The following is a 17,133-nucleotide window of genomic DNA, read 5'->3' as shown; positions in this document are numbered from 1 at the left end:
AGCTGCGTTCAATTTTTGCGCCGGAAATTGAAAGGGAAAGAAAAATGTCAAACATTTTGGCGGCAGGCATTAGTGAATTCGTAGATTTGGAGCCATTTATTAAAATGTGAAAAGCGGTGACTATGTGCATTGTATACTTGAATAAATTTATTTAAAGTTAAAAATAGTGCTTATGTTGTGCAAATCTATATTATATAATGATGAAGCGGGGAGTTTTCGTTTCCTATATACTGTAAAAAAATACAGAACAGTCGGCAGTAATGTGAGGTATTTCGCTTAACTTTTTTTAAAACAAATTTACATAAAGCTTTATTATTATTTATTTATAAGTTGCATTGAATCGGATTTGCAAAACCAAGCCAACACCATTAATATTAACAATTTTAAACGTAATAGTATTATTTATAATATACTTAAACCAGAAAACCGACCGTGCTTAGGCTGTGTCCATGAACGTCTCATTTAACACTCTCAGATCGCGTTCATTTACAGCACCATGTAAATCTCTACGTCCCATTAGTGAGATAACCATTTTCAACGTGTTCCAAATTGAGTGGGACATTTGCGCTTGACCACCACTAATAGCACCTGCGCCGGCTGGTAACTCGCGTGCAGCAGCGGTGTTTGCTTGCATATTTAAAGCGGTTAGCAGATGTTCAACAGCTTGTTTGTAAGCCTTCAAGTTCATGCAACACACACCCACATTATAACGTACACGTATGAAACCCGGTTCTAGCTGCAATGCTTGCTGATAGGCCTCCACTGCTTCCACAGAACGTGAGCCATTGGCTAAGCTGGCACCCAGACGATTCCACACTTTTGCATTTTGCGGATTAACATGTAGCGCGGCACGAAAGCAATCTACAGCTTTGTCATACTCAGAGGATAGGTTGTAGAGCACGCCTAAAGCTTCCTGGACATCAGCATCGACTTCTTGTGGATTCAAGCGTACAGCGTCGAGAAAGAGATTTTGTACTGCTTGTAGTTTGCTACCAACGATCAACGAAGATGCCATGGCACCAGCATCAGTTTGTAATTCTGGATGCTGTTGCAGTAGATGTTTATATTTTGGATTTACTTCCATCCAGTTGACTAGCATGCGTAGCGCTTGGCTCTGTAGGCTTTCGTTGGTGTAGCAAACTGCGAGCGCCATTAGCACACGGTTGTTATCTGGGCGTAGTTCCAAAGAACGCTTTAGCGCCGCTATACTTTGTGGATCATTTTCATTCTCCGCCTGTGCGATGCCCAGCAGCTCCCATGCTTCAGCGTTTTCGGACTCCTTTTTTACAGCCACTTCGAAACAAAGCACTGCACTGGGTATATCACCATTTTGCATATATTCTTTTCCCTTCGCCAATGCATTTTCTACTTCGGCCAATGGATTTTCTTCTGCGAAATCATACTCTTTATAGGGATCGTAATTTTCGCTATATTCAGATAACCAGGGATGTTCAGCTTCCTCAGACATCTTTTGCCATTCATCTTGCAACCGCTGCCAGAAGCTCTCATTATAGCTGCTACTGGTTTCTTGATGTTGCTTTGCACTGGCTTCATAATCGTTGATCCAGTCTTCGACATACTCCTTAGTGGATGTTTGAGGCAATAATTTTTCCGTCTCTGCTTTAGTAAGTGACTTGGCTTCTTCAAAAAAACGCTCAGTACTTGGTTCATATGCTGGGCAGATGGCTAGGTATGGTGTTGGCAATGTTTGTAATGGCATATATGGCGCTGAAGGGGTATGGCCTAAAAACGTACCAGATACGCCTGGTCCCTCTTCATCGAAAAATTCACGCACATGTACCAACTGTTGCTTTTGCGGCTGCATATGTACCATATGTGAGGAGGATGCTCCCATTGACGGTTGCATGTTAAATTCATTTGTCCACTGTTTGCTAACACTGTTCGTATTATCCAAACCATGTACTGCCATGCCGTTTGTTTGCTCTATTTCACGCATTTCTTGCAGTAGTGCATCCATTTGGAAAGATTGTGGTGGCGCCGTCACTTGTCCTAGAAACTCGTTCACCATATGTTCATCAGGGCGCAAGTTACGCTCGAACTGTGCATTCATGAAGCCTTCATCTTTGCGGGCGGCATCTCGTGTGAATTGTCCACCCAGTTGCATGAGTGGATTAACACCACCACAATCGCCATCCACAAGTTGACGTAAAGACATTTCGATGTGTTTATAATGGAATGCTTAGAAATATAGATGAAGACGTTGTGGGAGGTCTTTCCAAGAAAAAAGTGAGTTGTTGCTATAAAATCTTCAAGGACTACGTGGGTGAGTGATAAGCAAAGTCTAATGTTCACAACAATATAAATTCTGACAATCGAGTCAACAACAAACAGCTGAGTTCAAAATATCAAATCAGGGTTGCCATTTCGTTTTTGGTTATCGATAACATTTAATTTTTCTGCCATACTCTGATCATTGGCATAAGGGAATTTATTAATTTAATTATTTTAAAAAAATTATTAAATATTGTACTCTGAACTTCATATAAATAGTCCAAAATACGAACACTGAAATTATTAAAATGTATTTCAAATCCTTTCATATGCATTTATTTCAACATTTAGTAGAATATTTGGCCCTAATTATACGTATTTTTGAATAAATTATATCCCAGTCAACATAAGCACCAATCAAATGCCGTTTATTGGTGGGTGAATCTTCATATGCAGTGCGTCCATGCAGCATGCGCAAGTTATTAAAGACGAAAACGTCACCGGGATTAGTTTTGAAATTGACAGCCTCGGCATATGCAAGTTCAATGAATTTATCGTAAGCTTCATACCAAGGCGCTACCTGTTCAAGTGGCACGGTGAAATGACTATCTCGTTTAGTGCTATTCTCATTGATACGATGATAACGGCCATCCACGTCCAAACTAGCAGACAACTTAATAAGTTAAAGTCAAATTATAATATACAGCATAATTTACCAAATTGTGGGCGCGCGCCATATATTATGGAAGGACATACCGCCATCTTTCCCAATGTCATACCAATCTACCGGTGTCTTTACAAGTATTTCAAATAATTTCGGAAATTCCTTGCGTAGTTTTTCTGCGATATAGAAGCCGTCTGTCATAAGATTGCTGCCTCCCTGCGATTGTGATTGCACATAACAGTGTAATATATTTATGCCAGCCTTATATTCGTAATATGGCATATCCGTATGCAGCGGCAGTGGCGTCATCAAATAGGCATAGTTGCGCGCGTTGTCTTTGGACTTTACCTCGAATTCTTCGCTATTGATAAGAATTATCATGTTAAAAATCATCAGAAATCATTCATGACAGTAGCTTTACATACCCATAAGTGGTGCGTTTTATATAGCCAATGCGATCAGCTAATTGCCTAGCCACAGTTAGATCATGTGGTGAATTTTTGATTCTAGAAAACCCTTGTATCGCTAGTGACTCCAGCCATGCCAAAAGTACTGTAAATTTGTACTTATATAATTATACAGTATGCGCTGCTAAATGAAAAATTTAACTCACCTTCCTCCTGCTGCATTACATCCTTGAATTCGAAAGAGCGCAATACATTCGAGAATTCCGATTTTCCCCACAACTGATATGTTGGCTTATAAACCTCTTCAATGTAGCGCTTACGATTAGTTGGCGCAAAGTCTCTATCCTGTAGCCAGTCTAACCTAAAGGTGGACTTATGATTGTCCTGCCAATCTATTGTTAACACATCCTTTTCGGCGCCACCATTTATGCTACGTATGCGTGACTCCACACTAGCACGCTTCCAATTTGCCTGACGGCTCTTCGTATTGGCATGAAAGCAGGCACTGCATTGGCAGTTATCACGTAGCCAAACGCTAGGAAATTGTAGCGGTTCGCCACCATTCGGCTGCTGTACGACTACCACATTCCCCTCGGTTACAGACGCGCTGAGTAGGCTTTTAAGTGCCAGACAGTCGCCGGAGTGCGGCAATTTATGCAAAAAGTATCTGTTAAATTGCCTAACAAACATCTTAATCAGTTACAGTCTGAATCGCGAATGAATAAGGGGGCAAGTCGTTGTTGGGCCGGTTTTTGAGCTTATCAAAGTGCGGCGGCAAAAAGCTGTGCGATTGTGATAAGTAAGCATTTGTTGATTGTTCGAGTTGATTACACAAATAACAAAGCAGATCAAGTAAGTGGGCTGACGTGGAGTTCTGAAGTGCAAGATGGGGTGATATCAGATGACTTATCCAAAACGCTGCTGGTGTAAAATTTATGGTAGTGAGTTGTTTTTTTTTTTTTTTGTTGTAAAGATTACTTCAGACGGAAATACTAATGTGAGGCTGGATCACTCCTAATATTCCTCAGAGAAATTATAGAAACACTTTGTAATCACGGATACTATTTACTATTCATTATCAATACTTTTTTTACGTACTCTACGGCGCTATTGTTATCTCAAATGCATACTGCAAAAGAAACATTGTTTGATGAACAAGTTATATATTTTACAACTAATTCCACTCACCTACATATGTACAAATACATATACTATGTGGAATGTTTATTTTTCTCTTTCTATAGTAAAACTATTTTGCTTTTGTGGTAGCTTCTGCTTTTTCTTTTTCTTTGACTGTTGCCCGCTTTCGTTTCTTCTCACTCTTCTTGTCTTCCAAAGTAATAGTTTCCACCACAGATTCCTCATTGTCCAACCAAAATTTGTAATCTGGATTAACTATAAACTGGCGTCCAAAACCGCAATGACGGCAGGTCAATACCATGCTTGTATCTTCATCCACATTATCATTAATTTTCAGCGTCTTTCGACGCTTCCGTCTCGTCACAGCGTGCAGATCAGCGGTTATGCCTGGTTTTAATGCCACTGAACAGCGTTTACACATCTGACGCTTTATGTCTGGATCACTGCAAATGTTATGACTTATAAGCATAATGTTTATGTTTTAATGACATTAACTTACATTTTAAGCACAGCTTTCTTGCCAATACTCCGACATAGTTCGCCATAGTAGGCAGATAACGTGTTGTTCTTGCCTGCCATTAGCATGGAGGCTTGGAAGAGGAAATTCATACGACTGAAACATTCCTTCCCTTGAAATGCAGGCTGTTGTTTCTTGTTAGACATTATTAATATAAATAATCGAAGTTAATAGAAAAATTCGTGATGACATTTGTTTATCAATCACAAGTCAAGTTTTATTCATTTATTTTTACACTTAGTTCTTCTTCTTCAAATAAACATTCACCATAACCAATTGCTTGAATGAATATACAAAGTTACAACTGGCAAACTGAACTATTGTGAATGAATAACATCTGTTTATGGGAGTTCAAATTGAATGTAAACAAAACAACCACATTTGTCAAGGCATTCTCGCCTATATTTGAAATGTTAAAATGATTTAATTATTTTTCATTTATAAATGATTATTTATGATTACTTCTTATATTTTATTTATTTTTTCTTTATAAATTTCGCATATTTTCACTTAATTATGTTTCCTTAGCTTGAATTCTACGTTGTTTTGGTGTAATGTTGACGCTGCCATCCAAATTCGTATGTAATACTCGAAAATGTTTCATCAAAATGCGTATTGAATAGAATTGTTCCATGCAAATGGTGCACTTGTATGGTCTAAAGGGCGCATGGCGCAATTGTTCAGTCCATAAATGTATATAACTTTTGCACCCATCCAACACGCGATCACAAATAACACAATACGGTTGTAGACGTCGTTTCTTGCAGGCCCTATTTGCATTGGGTGTCGCGCCGAAATTGGTTATAATTAATGCCATATAAGGCGCTTTAAAGAAGTCATGATTCTCATTAATGTGTGTACACCAATCGTCGGGATGTGCAAACTTAACGCCACAAATCGGGCAATTGAATTCAATGTGTTGCAGATATTTGGCTGTTTTATCCGGCAGGAACTTGATATTCATGTCAAATTTTGCATTTCTGGGACGCAAGTTACCCGGCAAAATGGCTTCGTCGTAAGTGGTTGCGTTTTTGCAGTGCATCAATAACATATGCAACTTAATCTCATTGCTGTAGTTGAAGTGCAAATTGCATATTGCACAACGGAATGATCTATTGCGGAGATGCGTAAGGTAATGTTTGCGCTGACACTGTTCCAAGTTGTCGGCTGCTAATGTGATGCCACACGTTTCGCATGTGGTATTGAGATGAGAGTTCTTTTCCATCAATTCGTCCATTTCTATAGCTTTAAATTTGAGTTTTTCTTCCGCAAAAAGCGCATGTCTATCGTTGATATGTTGCAACCAAGTTTCGTGCTTTCTAAAGCTTGTCTGGCATTGCGGGCACATATAGATCAAAAATTTCTCATAATCAATGCCTTCGCTTAAAGAAAATCGTTTGTTTCGTACTAGTTTGCCATTAATTTTCGCCTTAAGCATATGCACCTCCATGTGTCTTCTGATGTGTCGGACCATTGCTGTGCTAGTGCATTCTAAATGGTCACATAAGCTGCATTTATAGCAAGCGTTAAAAGTCATATGCGAAAGGCAATGCTGTAGAATTTTACGGTATTCCAGATAATTAAACTCGCTCTGACACTTTTTGCAGCGATACGTTTTCTCAACTAAAAATATTGGTGATTAAAATATATATAAGTGAATTTTATATGACAAAGAAACTACCTTCGTTTACAGTTCCCGGCAACATTTTTAAATTGTTAAAATAGTGCACATTATGCAAGTGCTGTTGCCAATGTGCAGCTGTATGAAAAGTTTCGCCGCAACGCGGACATAGTAGATGCATAAAGATTGCGGGATTCACATTTTCCATGGCTTTTGCCATGGCAATTTCTAATATAGTTAAGTCATCTTCAATGCCGTCGATTTCATCCAGTGAATCATCTTCATCCAAGCGATTGATATCTTCTATGGTGACTTCAAAGGAATCTGTGTGCATGTGTGCCGTAGAAAATGGATCCTCATTATCTATCGGGTCTATTTTCTTGTTTTGCGCGATAGCAAATGGATCTTCACTCTCAATTGTATCCATTTTTCAAAAGTTTTTGTATTTTCCACAATTTTTAAGGTATATACATATATATATAATAAAAATAAAAATATATATTTTTCTTTATTAACAGCTGTTTCGAATTTGTTTACAAAGTAGGTTGAATGCATTTGTTTACATCGACGAACGTCAAATGTAAAGTTTATTTTCACATACCATTCACAATAATTCTACATAAAAAGCAACGAATGAATATTCATTCGTTCATACCTCAAACTGGCGAACAAGCAGCACATTTGTGAATTTTTTCGCTGTTAATAATGACATTTCCTAAGCAACGCTGTATCAGCTAAACTTTGCACATCTGACAGCTCATAATTCTTCTACGGATTCAGGAAACTTGTGAAAAAATCACAAATTCAATAATTAAATAGTGTAAAACAACGAATAAATATCCAAACAACGTTTGTGCTACAATTGGCATTAGTTTTTATGTGCATAAAATGTCATATTACAATATAACGCGCCCGAACGTGCGCGAGTACGCTGGCGGTAGCGTTGGTGGTATACTACGCAAAGGTGGCAGTAGCACCTCCTCAAATAATGGCACCTACAGCAGCTATGCATCGACAACGAACAGCACAGGACTCAATGCTGGCGAGGCACGTCAAGTTGACCTACTAGTATTTGGTTATGCCTGTAAATTGTTTCGTGACGATGATAAAGCGCGCGAAATCGATCAGGGCAAGCATATGATACCGTGGATGGGTGACACAACGCTCAAGATCGACAGGTTAATAATTGTTGCTACTTAAAATAGGATATTGTAACTTTTTTGTAACTATTTAATGCATATATTTATATACATATATAGTTTTTAAACTATATAAACTGTAATATCTACGATTATGATTTTTCGTGCATTAGTACAGTATGTATTACCTAGTAATATAACCTACAAGAGTACAACACATATACGCGCGTCCAAAAGCACAACAGCCAGCAGACGGCGCGAATAATGTATAATGTTATTGCTTTGAATTACAAAAAATCTTAACTTACCCTTTTTATTTTAGCATGTCGTCAAGCGTTTTGTGAGTTTATTATACACTAGTTAAACTATGTACATTTGTATTTTTTTTTGTGTTTGTATATTTGGTGATTTTAGTAGTTAATAATTTAATAATTTTTTGTCTGTGCGCGCTGTTTACTATCAAAATTTGTGTCTAAAGTATACTATTAGAAATACGGTATAAAATGTGTTAAAGAAATTATAGTTGTGCGCGCTTTTCGAGTATTTTTTTTATGCAAAATTAATTAAAATCTCAAACAAGAAGTGTGTATATAATATTTTACGCAGAATTTTTCAAATTAACGCCCTAAGTTTTCAGTATTTATCAGTATTATAGCAGTATATTTAACAAGCACTAGTGAGTTTCGCGTATACGCCAGCAATTTTTGGAGCAAAATATATAATAGTGTGTAAATATTGCTGTATATTTTCAAAAATAAAGTACACTCTTTCTCTGTACTGTTTCTTTAAAATCAATTTATATATTATTCACATATGCACCCCGAGAAGTGCTGGCGTATATCGCATACTCTCAAATTATATTTTCTACAACTAAAACCATACATACATATATACGGCAAGTGATTGGTACTCGACAGCAATGGAAAGCAACTGCATTAATTAAACAATTGATTTGTGTTGCTAATTAAACACGCCAACTTGGCTTGGTTTGTTCTATGTATACCCGCTTGGGGAGCGTTATGCCATCTTAATATCGCATCATCATGTAGCATTGTAAACAAATTTATTTTCTAATAATCACTTTATCGCAAATATCATTTTTTTAGCAACAGGAACGGTATGTATACAACATTTGTAACAATTTGAAAATTTCTATTATGATTGTAAAAAATTTGCATTAATATATCAAAAGAAATTTTTTTTTTACATATTTGTAATGTTTATCATAAATGTTAAGCATACAAAATAAAAAAAATAGTTTCTGCTGATATTTTTTTTGCTAATTTCTTACAATATTATTTTTTTACATTTTCTTTTCCAACCTGCAAAAACTACTTTTGATTTTAAAAATTTTATTTTGGCTTTTGTTTTTAATTTACATTTATCTTTCTTTTTCATTCGCCGAACGCTACTTCCTTGCGCGCGCACAAAACATACATACCAACTCGCCACATACAAACATAACTATCTATATATGTTAATGTAAATGCGCACCCACGCCCAATTCGCAATAATTACTGCTGCTGTGCAACCTCTCCTCTTTTGGTTGGGGGGACACGACGCATAGATATGACGTACGTGGTGCTTTGTCCGAATTGGCGCAACATGAACCGCCGCCGGGCGGCTACGGCAATCGACTCGATTACCTAAGCGCCGATGAGCAACGCGCCGAGCAATTGTGCGAGGAAGAGCGTTATTTATACTTGTACAACAACGAAGAGGATCATATACTGCAACAAGGTAAGCACAAGTGTTGATACTAGGCATGACGCACCGTACGAAAGGTCGTCAAGCTGCTAAGCTACTATCAAAGCGTTATAATTTTATAACAAAAACATTTTTTATATCAATAAAAAATTATTGTAAATATGTGTAAAGATTTAATAACGGTCATTATATACCATATATAATATGCATATAAAATGCAAAAAGAACAAAAACAATGCGAAAAATCAAGATTCAAGCAGAAAGACCGTCGTTAAGCAATTTAATATTGTTATGACTAATTAGTTGTTAGCTAATTAAGTTTAAGAAAAATAGTGTAAAAAGCGAAAAGTGCAAATATTTAACACGTAAGTAGTTTGTAAACAAGAAAACGTCGTCGTGCTGATTGCAGAAAAAACAGAAAAGCCGCCTGCGTGGAATACAAGCATGTAAGCAGCAACGCCAGTCAACTGTGGCGCATGCGCATGGCTCTCAGGTAAATATATGCATTTCATCACAACGCACTAATGTTCCATTGCAGATGAAGTTAGCTGCGATGCCGTCAACAATACGTCTCTCACTCATAAGCTCTCTCTCTAAAATGTAAAGGCTGTTACGATTTGTTTAAAATGTTTTATTTTTTAATTTATAACAAAAACAAAGTATGGAAAATATGCTTGTGTAACATGTTTTCTTTTATTTTGTGTATGCCATTGAAAAACGAAAAAACAGCTTTTCTACAAACAACAAAAAAAATTAAAACAAAATAAACCCCTTAACAAATACAGAAAAAAGAATGAAAATACAAGAAAAGTTCAAGTAAATCGCATCATTTATGCCACAACGCATAATTTTGTGCACTCAAAAAAAAAATGCAAATTTGCGTAGGCGTAGCTGCCTTCTAGTCACTGCCTAATGAAGACTCATTTTGGTTTCTCTTTCTCTGCCATTTTTGTTTTTATTTGGTTGACCAACGACGAAAACGTTATTTGCGCACAACCACAACACCAACTACACACCGTTTCATCGAAAAAAATTATGAACGCAAACTTATAGAGGAGGATTTGAAACGCCTCAAACAGGATGTCGAGGGCGGTAGCTATGCGCAAGTGGACTTTCAGTATGGCAACGATGGCGGTGTGCTACATGGACCCAATCGCGAGGAGCACAGCAATTCGCCAAGCGGCGAAGAAGCTGAGCAGGCTTTTAGTCTGCCCAAAGATTTCGAAGTGCCCGCTAGCATACAATTGGTGAGTTCGAAAGTGTAGAGCGCTTGATAAGTCATAAAATGAATGTTTTACTCTTACTTAGCCCGAAACAATGAAGCAGCATGCGATCATTGAGAAGACCGCACGTTTTATAGCCTCACAAGGCATACAAATGGAGATACTACTCAAGGCCAAACAATCGAATAATATACAATTCGATTTTCTTGCTATAAATGGCGTGCTCAATCCGTACTATAAATATCTAATGAATGCTATAAAGAACGGTACCTATCCCACGGAGACTGCGGCAACAAAAGAGCAGCTTGAGCCCAACACAACTAACAACGGCGCTATTAGCACCACAGATATTGCCGCAAGTTTGCCTGCCAAACCGATCATTACTGTGCCCACCATTAAGTACAAGCCCTCGGCTAACTGTGCCTATACGCAGCTCATAAGCAAAATTAAGGGTGTACCCTTGCCGGCTGTACTCGACGGCGAATTGGCCAATATGCCCACATCGAATTCGCCCACACCCACCACACCAACTACTGCGAACTTCACGCCCGTGCTGTTGCAATACAATGGCAGCACGTACGTTTCCGCCGAGCCCGAGGAGGCCACCAATTCAAATTCGAATTCGAATTCACAATCGAATGGCGGCAATATGAGGACGGAGGTGGAAATATTAAAGAACACCAGCGCTTTAGCGTTGGCGCAAGGTTACGCCTCGGATACCGAGTCCGAGGCCGAGGAGGAGTCGAAGGCGGCACCCGAACCCGTGCTCAATATACCAGTGCCAACGGAAACACTGAAAAATATCATCGATAAAACAGCGACTTACGTGGTCAAGAACGGCCGTCAATTTGAGGAGACGCTGCGCGCGAAAAGCGTCGATCGTTTCACATTTCTGCTATACGATAACGAGTTTTATCCTTATTACTTGTATAAAGTGACCGGCGATCCCGATGCCGCTTCGAAAGAGCAGAAGCAGCGCAAGGCGGCAGCAGTGGCCGCTGCGCTGATGAGCAAAAAGGGTCTACAGACGGCCGAAAAAGCGATATGTAAGTGCACACTTTCATTATTCCCACACAAAATATATCACTAACAGCAACAAACTTTTTATTCGCTTAGCGCCCGTTTGCTTCTCCATCAAACCGAAGGAAGAATCCGCAACAGCTATACTACAACCTGCCTTGCCGCGTGAGCCCAGCGATGATGATGAGGAGTGCGCTGCCAAGCCGGCCAACTCATTGCAAGCGCGTGCGGTGCCTGAGCATGTGCAGAAAGCCATACAGTTGGTCGAGAGCCAATTGATGGCGCGAAATGCACAAATCGCCGCCAGCGTAGGCAGTCGTAGCGCACAAAACACCGTGTTAGCGGGGCCAGCGCTGCTAAGCATGCGCGCGCCGTCTGCACAGCATCCACATCAACCCAGCGGCAGCCGTTATGATGGCGATTACAGTAGTGGCGCTGGCAGCAGCAATTCGACGAAGGTGCAATTGAAAAACTCCAAAGCGGAAATGGAGCGAAATGCATTGTTTGAGCAGCAGCAACAACATCGACAAAAAGAGTTGAAGAAAGGTGCGCAGCAGTGCTAGCGTAGACCGTAGAACTATATTAAATAATTTATTTTGTTTATTTGCTCACAGCCGAGGAGAAAGTGAAGGACAAATTGGCAAAAATTGCGCGTGAGAAACTTGGCGGTCCCATATCCAAGGAGAAACAATTGCAGTTGGAGCGTAAACGCAAGGCTATGGCGTTTCTAAACCAAATCAAAGGTAAAGGTGGCGTTATCATTTTCAAAATGGTGTAACAAGCTCCCACCAAGACACTATTTACCGTTCTGCTTGTCTTTGAAACCATTATATCATTTCATAACTTTAGTCCGCAGCAACTTGCGCTTTTCTCTATAAGAACAGAACTTTGAAGAAGCTTTTTGACCAAAAGTCTTATATAGTATACATATATATTTCTATAAATAATGGGAACCTAGAAGCAATGACAAAACATAAACCTCCTCCTCGACCTTTCTCGCTTCATCACTACTAGGAGCCTAACACTCTACCCTACCAAATCCATAGCGACCCTATTCACCAATTGGACGAAAGAGCCTGTATATAGTATCCTTCAGATTTGTCAGAATACCGCTCTCCGGCCAGCCACAGGTTGTCTCTTGATGTCACCGATTGAGCACCTACACAATGAGGCCCGTATGCTATCTGTGAAGGATCATAACGAAATGCTCTGCAGACATTTTCTGTTGAGATGCTTTCGTAGAAATCACCCATGTAGTAATTTGCTGGAAGCGGAACCGCCTCCCAGAGTCATCAAGAGTACCTTCCTGAAATACATACGTCGTCGACATACAGGACTATACCGACCGGACTTCGGATGCGACAAACTTTCGACAAGCACTGAACGCCATTCACAGATGAGCCATTAACTCCTTCATAGACTTCCTCCCCGTGAATGGCGTACCGGGAGATAAAACACCACCTATTGCAGACACGGAGCTCGTGTTGCCTCTCGAAACTAGAGTGACACTTTGTTCTGGAGATTTGAGCAGGTTAAACTCCTACTTATCCAGACTGAACCTCGACATACCCAATATAAGTCCTGTATGCAAAGAGTCCACGCATGACACTAACCACAATCTTTGCATGCCCAATAAACCCCACTCATCTAACATCCCCCTTCCTTTGGTCCTGCCGAAACAGCTCGTTTCCGGGGCGTCCCATTAGATGACCTTGATAACTACTAGGCTTATACTTTCCGTTTCAGCAGGGCCAACAACAAAACAAAAAACAAACACTCAAATAAACAACAAAAATGTAGGTCTGACGTTGTTGTTAAATCCGATAGAATTGAAAGAAAAAATAATCAAAATCTGATGAGCTTGCAACTCTCCTATCAATCGCACAACACACAGCGCCAGTTTTGCTAAATAATTTATGAGCGCTATAATTTGCATTATTGGCAAATTTCAAAAATACAATTCACTGTAATCAGAAGCGAGCCCTCTCCTCCTGCTTACGTGTGGCACATTATACTGCCCTGCCCACAGCCGGCCAGTGATAGTATTTCTACGTCAAACTCAAATCGCTCTTCAGTTGTATATGTGTTTACGCTTTCGGCTCGTAAAAACCTCCCAGCGAGCAAAAAATCGCACAATTTCGAGAATTTGAAGATTTGTAGATTTGTGTGTGAAGTCTTCGTGCTAAAATCATAAAGATAATGTAGACCAAAGAAGCGTTTGTATTGGCATTCGATTTGTATTGGTTTATTGTATGGTCATAAAAATATTTATTATTAGTCTTGAAGCTGTTTGGGTGGTTAATTACACATTTTGAAGAAATTGAAAACATTTGGGTACTAAATTTCTAATGAGAGTAATAAAAATATTTTGGTGTCTGCAGAGGACATGAGGACATTAATACCGAGGAAATCATTTAGATTTATTGCGTAATGTGGATTAATAGAAACCTTTCTAGTATTAGCTTCTTTTCTGATACTCGTTGCATTTAGCGCCAACTTGCGGATCTACTGTCCATTCCAACACTTCGTGATCATTCATATATATTCATTGTGTTAAAAGAAACTAAAGCATATTTTTGCAAAAGTCTAGATAAATTCTAAAATTCTCCTCAAGCTCACCCATTTCCAATAATTTTCAATCGCACAATATAGGCGCGCCCTCTACCGACGATTCCGCCAAGAGTTCCCCTAGCGAAGCAGACAAGGCCAATGCGAATGCGGAAGAAAATGCCACTGACTCTGAGGAATCTGTACATTCCATACCGATAACTTCGTATGGTCCCGAGGACGATGGCAAATCAGATGAGGAGGCGAAGCTGCGTTTGATTGAGATACCCACAACACATATTGCCGGCGCCACGACCGAAACTGTGCACAGCAAAACTGCCACAGAAGCTAGCAAATCGAAACCTGCCGCCGCCGCCGCCACCACAGTGACCGTCTCCGATGATGATGACGTGCAGCTGGTTGGTGAAATCAAACCCATCTCACGCCTGACGTTACCCAAGCAACGCATCGAGCGTAAACGTCATCTTCGCTCACGCGCACGTGATAGCTCACCGGAGGAGGCGACAGCGAGCAGCACAAAGAGATCAAGTAAGCAACGACGGCGTAGTCGCACGTACAGTCCAACGACCGAGGATGACAGCGACAGCTCAACGGATTCGGACTCGAGTACGTCGTCTACATCGACTGCAACGGCCTCTGTCACCACTTATTTGAGTGACGACAGCGCGGATGCTGATGCTGGTGCTCAGCGCTCACGGTCGCAACGCCGACACAAATCCAGTTCGAAGACGGCGAAGAAGTCTAAAAGTCGAAAGTCATCCAAATCACGGAAATCTGCGAGTCGCAAGAAAAAGTCGAAGAAACGCGCACATAGTCGTGACAGCAGACACATGGTGGAAGAGTACAAGGACTATAAGGATCGCGCACGGCGTCATGAACACCGCCATAAGAGTAAACGTGACGATGGGTACGAGCGTGAACGCCAACATGGCAAGAGACAAAGTCAACGCAGCGCTTCGGTGGAGGCACGTAGAGAACGCGATCGCGCGTGGGAGCGCGAGCGGGAACGTGAACAACGCGAACGCCGAACGCAACGTGATGGCAAGGATCGTGAACGTGAACGCGATCGCTCCAGAACGCCAACACGTCGGCATTACGACACGCCCACGCGCAAAGAGAAGAAGAAGAAGCACGAACGCTAACGCACCGCCCAAAATTGACGCACAGACGCGACAAGAAATTATGTAAGCGCGCAACACTCCAGCGGAGATAAGTCCCGCGTTACGGTGGATTTTGCCGCGCCGTCGAGCGATAAGACAGCGCACATTCTGTGTGGTGCGCGCTGCGCTGCCTTACGCTGTGACGCGGTAGAAATTGTGTGTGTGCGCCGCGCGGCTTGCGACTCATGCCTCATCACAAATGCATTTTATTTTTTAAATTTCTCCTTCATATTAGCTATGTAAGTCGAATGTGACACGTGTTGCATAACGTTGTTAGTGTAATTGTTTGTTAGCGCTACAATTTGTATATGGAAATAAAGCGTATTATATAAATGCAATTGTGTGTTGTTATCGTCGCGGCATAATGGGCCGCTTCTCAAGAATTTGTCAAGGCGAAGAGGAAGTAATCTTTTATCGGCGTTTATTTGCAGGAATTTTTGATAAAATATTTATTCATTTATTCACGATATTTGAAACGTGATGGGGGCATATTTATTGAGTCACATTTTATTTCAAAAGACATATAAAGAATTTCTAATAAGAGCGCTACAACGGGTACGGCTTGGGATATCATGAAATTATTTATTGCTGTACAAGTACATTCCATACCATTCGATGGAACTCGATTTCTTTTGCATGGCCACCGCGGTCACGCTTGCAGAAGTCCAGACGCTAAACCCATTTTTCGACGCTTTTCAAGCATAACTCGGCTGATACTGCTGCAATTTCACTTTCGATAGTCGTACGAAGTTCATCAATCGTCGCTGGCTTGTTGACATAGACAATAGACTTGGTGTAGCCCCACAGGAAATAGTTTAACGGCGTCAAATCTCACGACCGATACGGCCAATTGAGTGGATCATTTCGTGAGATAACACGTTCATCAAACTTGGTTTTTAATAAATCGATTAAGACCTTCGCTGTGTGACTTGCGGCGCCGTTCTGTTGGAACCACATATTGTTCAAGTCCATGTTCATCCAATTCATGGCAAAAATATTAAGTTAGCATTGAGCGGTAGCGATCCCCATTCACAGTAACGTGACGGTCTTGATCAGCACGGAAGAAGCACGGCCCAATGACGCCGCCGGCCTATAAACCGCACCAAACCGTAATTTATTCGGGATGCAATGGCGACTCTTGCAGTACGTGTGGATTGCTGCCTGACCAATAACGCATATTTTGCTTATTGCCCCATCGCTGAAGATGATTTTTCGATGACAATCCGCATCATTTTCAAGTTGTTGCTCAGCCCAATTCACGAAGATACGACGATTCTGGTAGTCAAGTGGCTTCAGTTCTTGCGTCAATTTGAACATGTAAATTGTAGGCCAAGATCTTTTCGCAAAATACACCACAACGACGTCACAGAGATGCCCAACGCTTGAGAAGGAAGTGTGAGATCTGATTTGGGTATTCCTCAATTGATGCGCCAGGAATATTCTCTACACTACGAGCTTTTCTTTGTTCTTCGTCTCACTGCCACGGGAACATTATGTACTGTGCCTGTGGATTAAAATTTTTCCACTAGACGCTCAATTGTTGATCTGACAGGACGATTATGACGACCATAAATTGGACATAGCGCTCTTAAAGTTGAGACCACTGACTCCAAATTTCGATAGTAAATTTTAATAATTTCGACTCGTTGGGAAATAATATGGCATCGTTTGCAACTTTTGAAGCCCTTTATAAGGTCTTCAAAAATCTAAAAAACAAAATTTAATGCAATTATTT

At 40.3% G+C, this 17,133-nt stretch overlaps 5 protein-coding genes across 8 annotated transcripts; 1 reads left to right on the top strand and 4 right to left on the bottom strand.

Moving 5' to 3' along the window:
• The first annotated feature begins 27 nt into the window (after window positions 1-27).
• Window positions 28-15,736, top strand: LOC105208711 (protein suppressor of white apricot). 2 transcript variants are annotated; one of them, XM_054231892.1, is made up of 7 exons: window positions 28-267; window positions 9,288-9,460; window positions 10,481-10,674; window positions 10,736-11,696; window positions 11,767-12,216; window positions 12,285-12,413; window positions 14,323-15,736. In XM_054231892.1, the coding sequence occupies exons 1-7, from the start codon at window positions 173-175 to the stop codon at window positions 15,378-15,380; spliced, it is 3,060 nt and encodes a 1,019-aa protein (XP_054087867.1). In that variant the 5' UTR covers window positions 28-172; the 3' UTR covers window positions 15,381-15,736. The 2 variants fall into 2 exon arrangements, with proteins under 2 accessions (XP_054087867.1, XP_011177006.2); XM_011178704.3 differs by lacking the exon at window positions 28-267 and adding an exon at window positions 7,296-7,759.
• LOC105208698 (peroxisomal targeting signal 1 receptor) lies at window positions 313-2,318 on the bottom strand. Its single transcript, XM_011178688.3, has one exon. The coding sequence runs from the start codon at window positions 2,174-2,176 to the stop codon at window positions 437-439; it is 1,740 nt and encodes a 579-aa protein (XP_011176990.1). The 5' UTR covers window positions 2,177-2,318; the 3' UTR covers window positions 313-436.
• Window positions 2,553-4,213, bottom strand: Bbox1_1 (gamma-butyrobetaine dioxygenase). 2 transcript variants are annotated; one of them, XM_054231896.1, is made up of 4 exons: window positions 3,510-4,213; window positions 3,322-3,448; window positions 2,949-3,257; window positions 2,553-2,852 (listed from the first exon to the last, which is right to left on the bottom strand). In XM_054231896.1, exons 1-4 carry the CDS (start codon window positions 3,991-3,993, stop codon window positions 2,573-2,575), a joined length of 1,200 nt encoding a protein of 399 aa, XP_054087871.1. In that variant the 5' UTR covers window positions 3,994-4,213; the 3' UTR covers window positions 2,553-2,572. The 2 variants fall into 2 exon arrangements, with proteins under 2 accessions (XP_054087871.1, XP_011176989.1); XM_011178687.3 differs by having other exon boundaries at window positions 2,553-2,894; window positions 3,510-4,167.
• LOC105208713 (uncharacterized) lies at window positions 4,250-5,137 on the bottom strand. 2 transcript variants are annotated; one of them, XR_003752052.2, is made up of 3 exons: window positions 4,943-5,137; window positions 4,492-4,886; window positions 4,250-4,432 (listed from the first exon to the last, which is right to left on the bottom strand). XR_003752052.2 is itself a non-coding variant. In XM_011178707.3 (2 exons), the coding sequence occupies exons 1-2, from the start codon at window positions 5,104-5,106 to the stop codon at window positions 4,553-4,555; spliced, it is 498 nt and encodes a 165-aa protein (XP_011177009.1). In that variant the 5' UTR covers window positions 5,107-5,137; the 3' UTR covers window positions 4,447-4,552. The 2 variants fall into 2 exon arrangements, 1 of the variants encoding a protein (XP_011177009.1); XM_011178707.3 differs by lacking the exon at window positions 4,250-4,432 and having other exon boundaries at window positions 4,447-4,886.
• LOC105208712 (zinc finger protein 91) lies at window positions 5,047-7,126 on the bottom strand. Its single transcript, XM_011178705.3, has 2 exons — window positions 6,642-7,126; window positions 5,047-6,583 (listed from the first exon to the last, which is right to left on the bottom strand). Exons 1-2 carry the CDS (start codon window positions 7,006-7,008, stop codon window positions 5,475-5,477), a joined length of 1,476 nt encoding a protein of 491 aa, XP_011177007.1. The 5' UTR covers window positions 7,009-7,126; the 3' UTR covers window positions 5,047-5,474.
• Window positions 15,737-17,133: the final 1,397 nt, after the last annotated feature.

This window comes from Zeugodacus cucurbitae, chromosome 5 (genome assembly GCF_028554725.1).
Source record: "Zeugodacus cucurbitae isolate PBARC_wt_2022May chromosome 5, idZeuCucr1.2, whole genome shotgun sequence".
Taxonomy (NCBI): domain Eukaryota; kingdom Metazoa; phylum Arthropoda; class Insecta; order Diptera; family Tephritidae; genus Zeugodacus; species Zeugodacus cucurbitae.
This window is presented reverse-complemented; position numbering and strand designations above follow the sequence as displayed.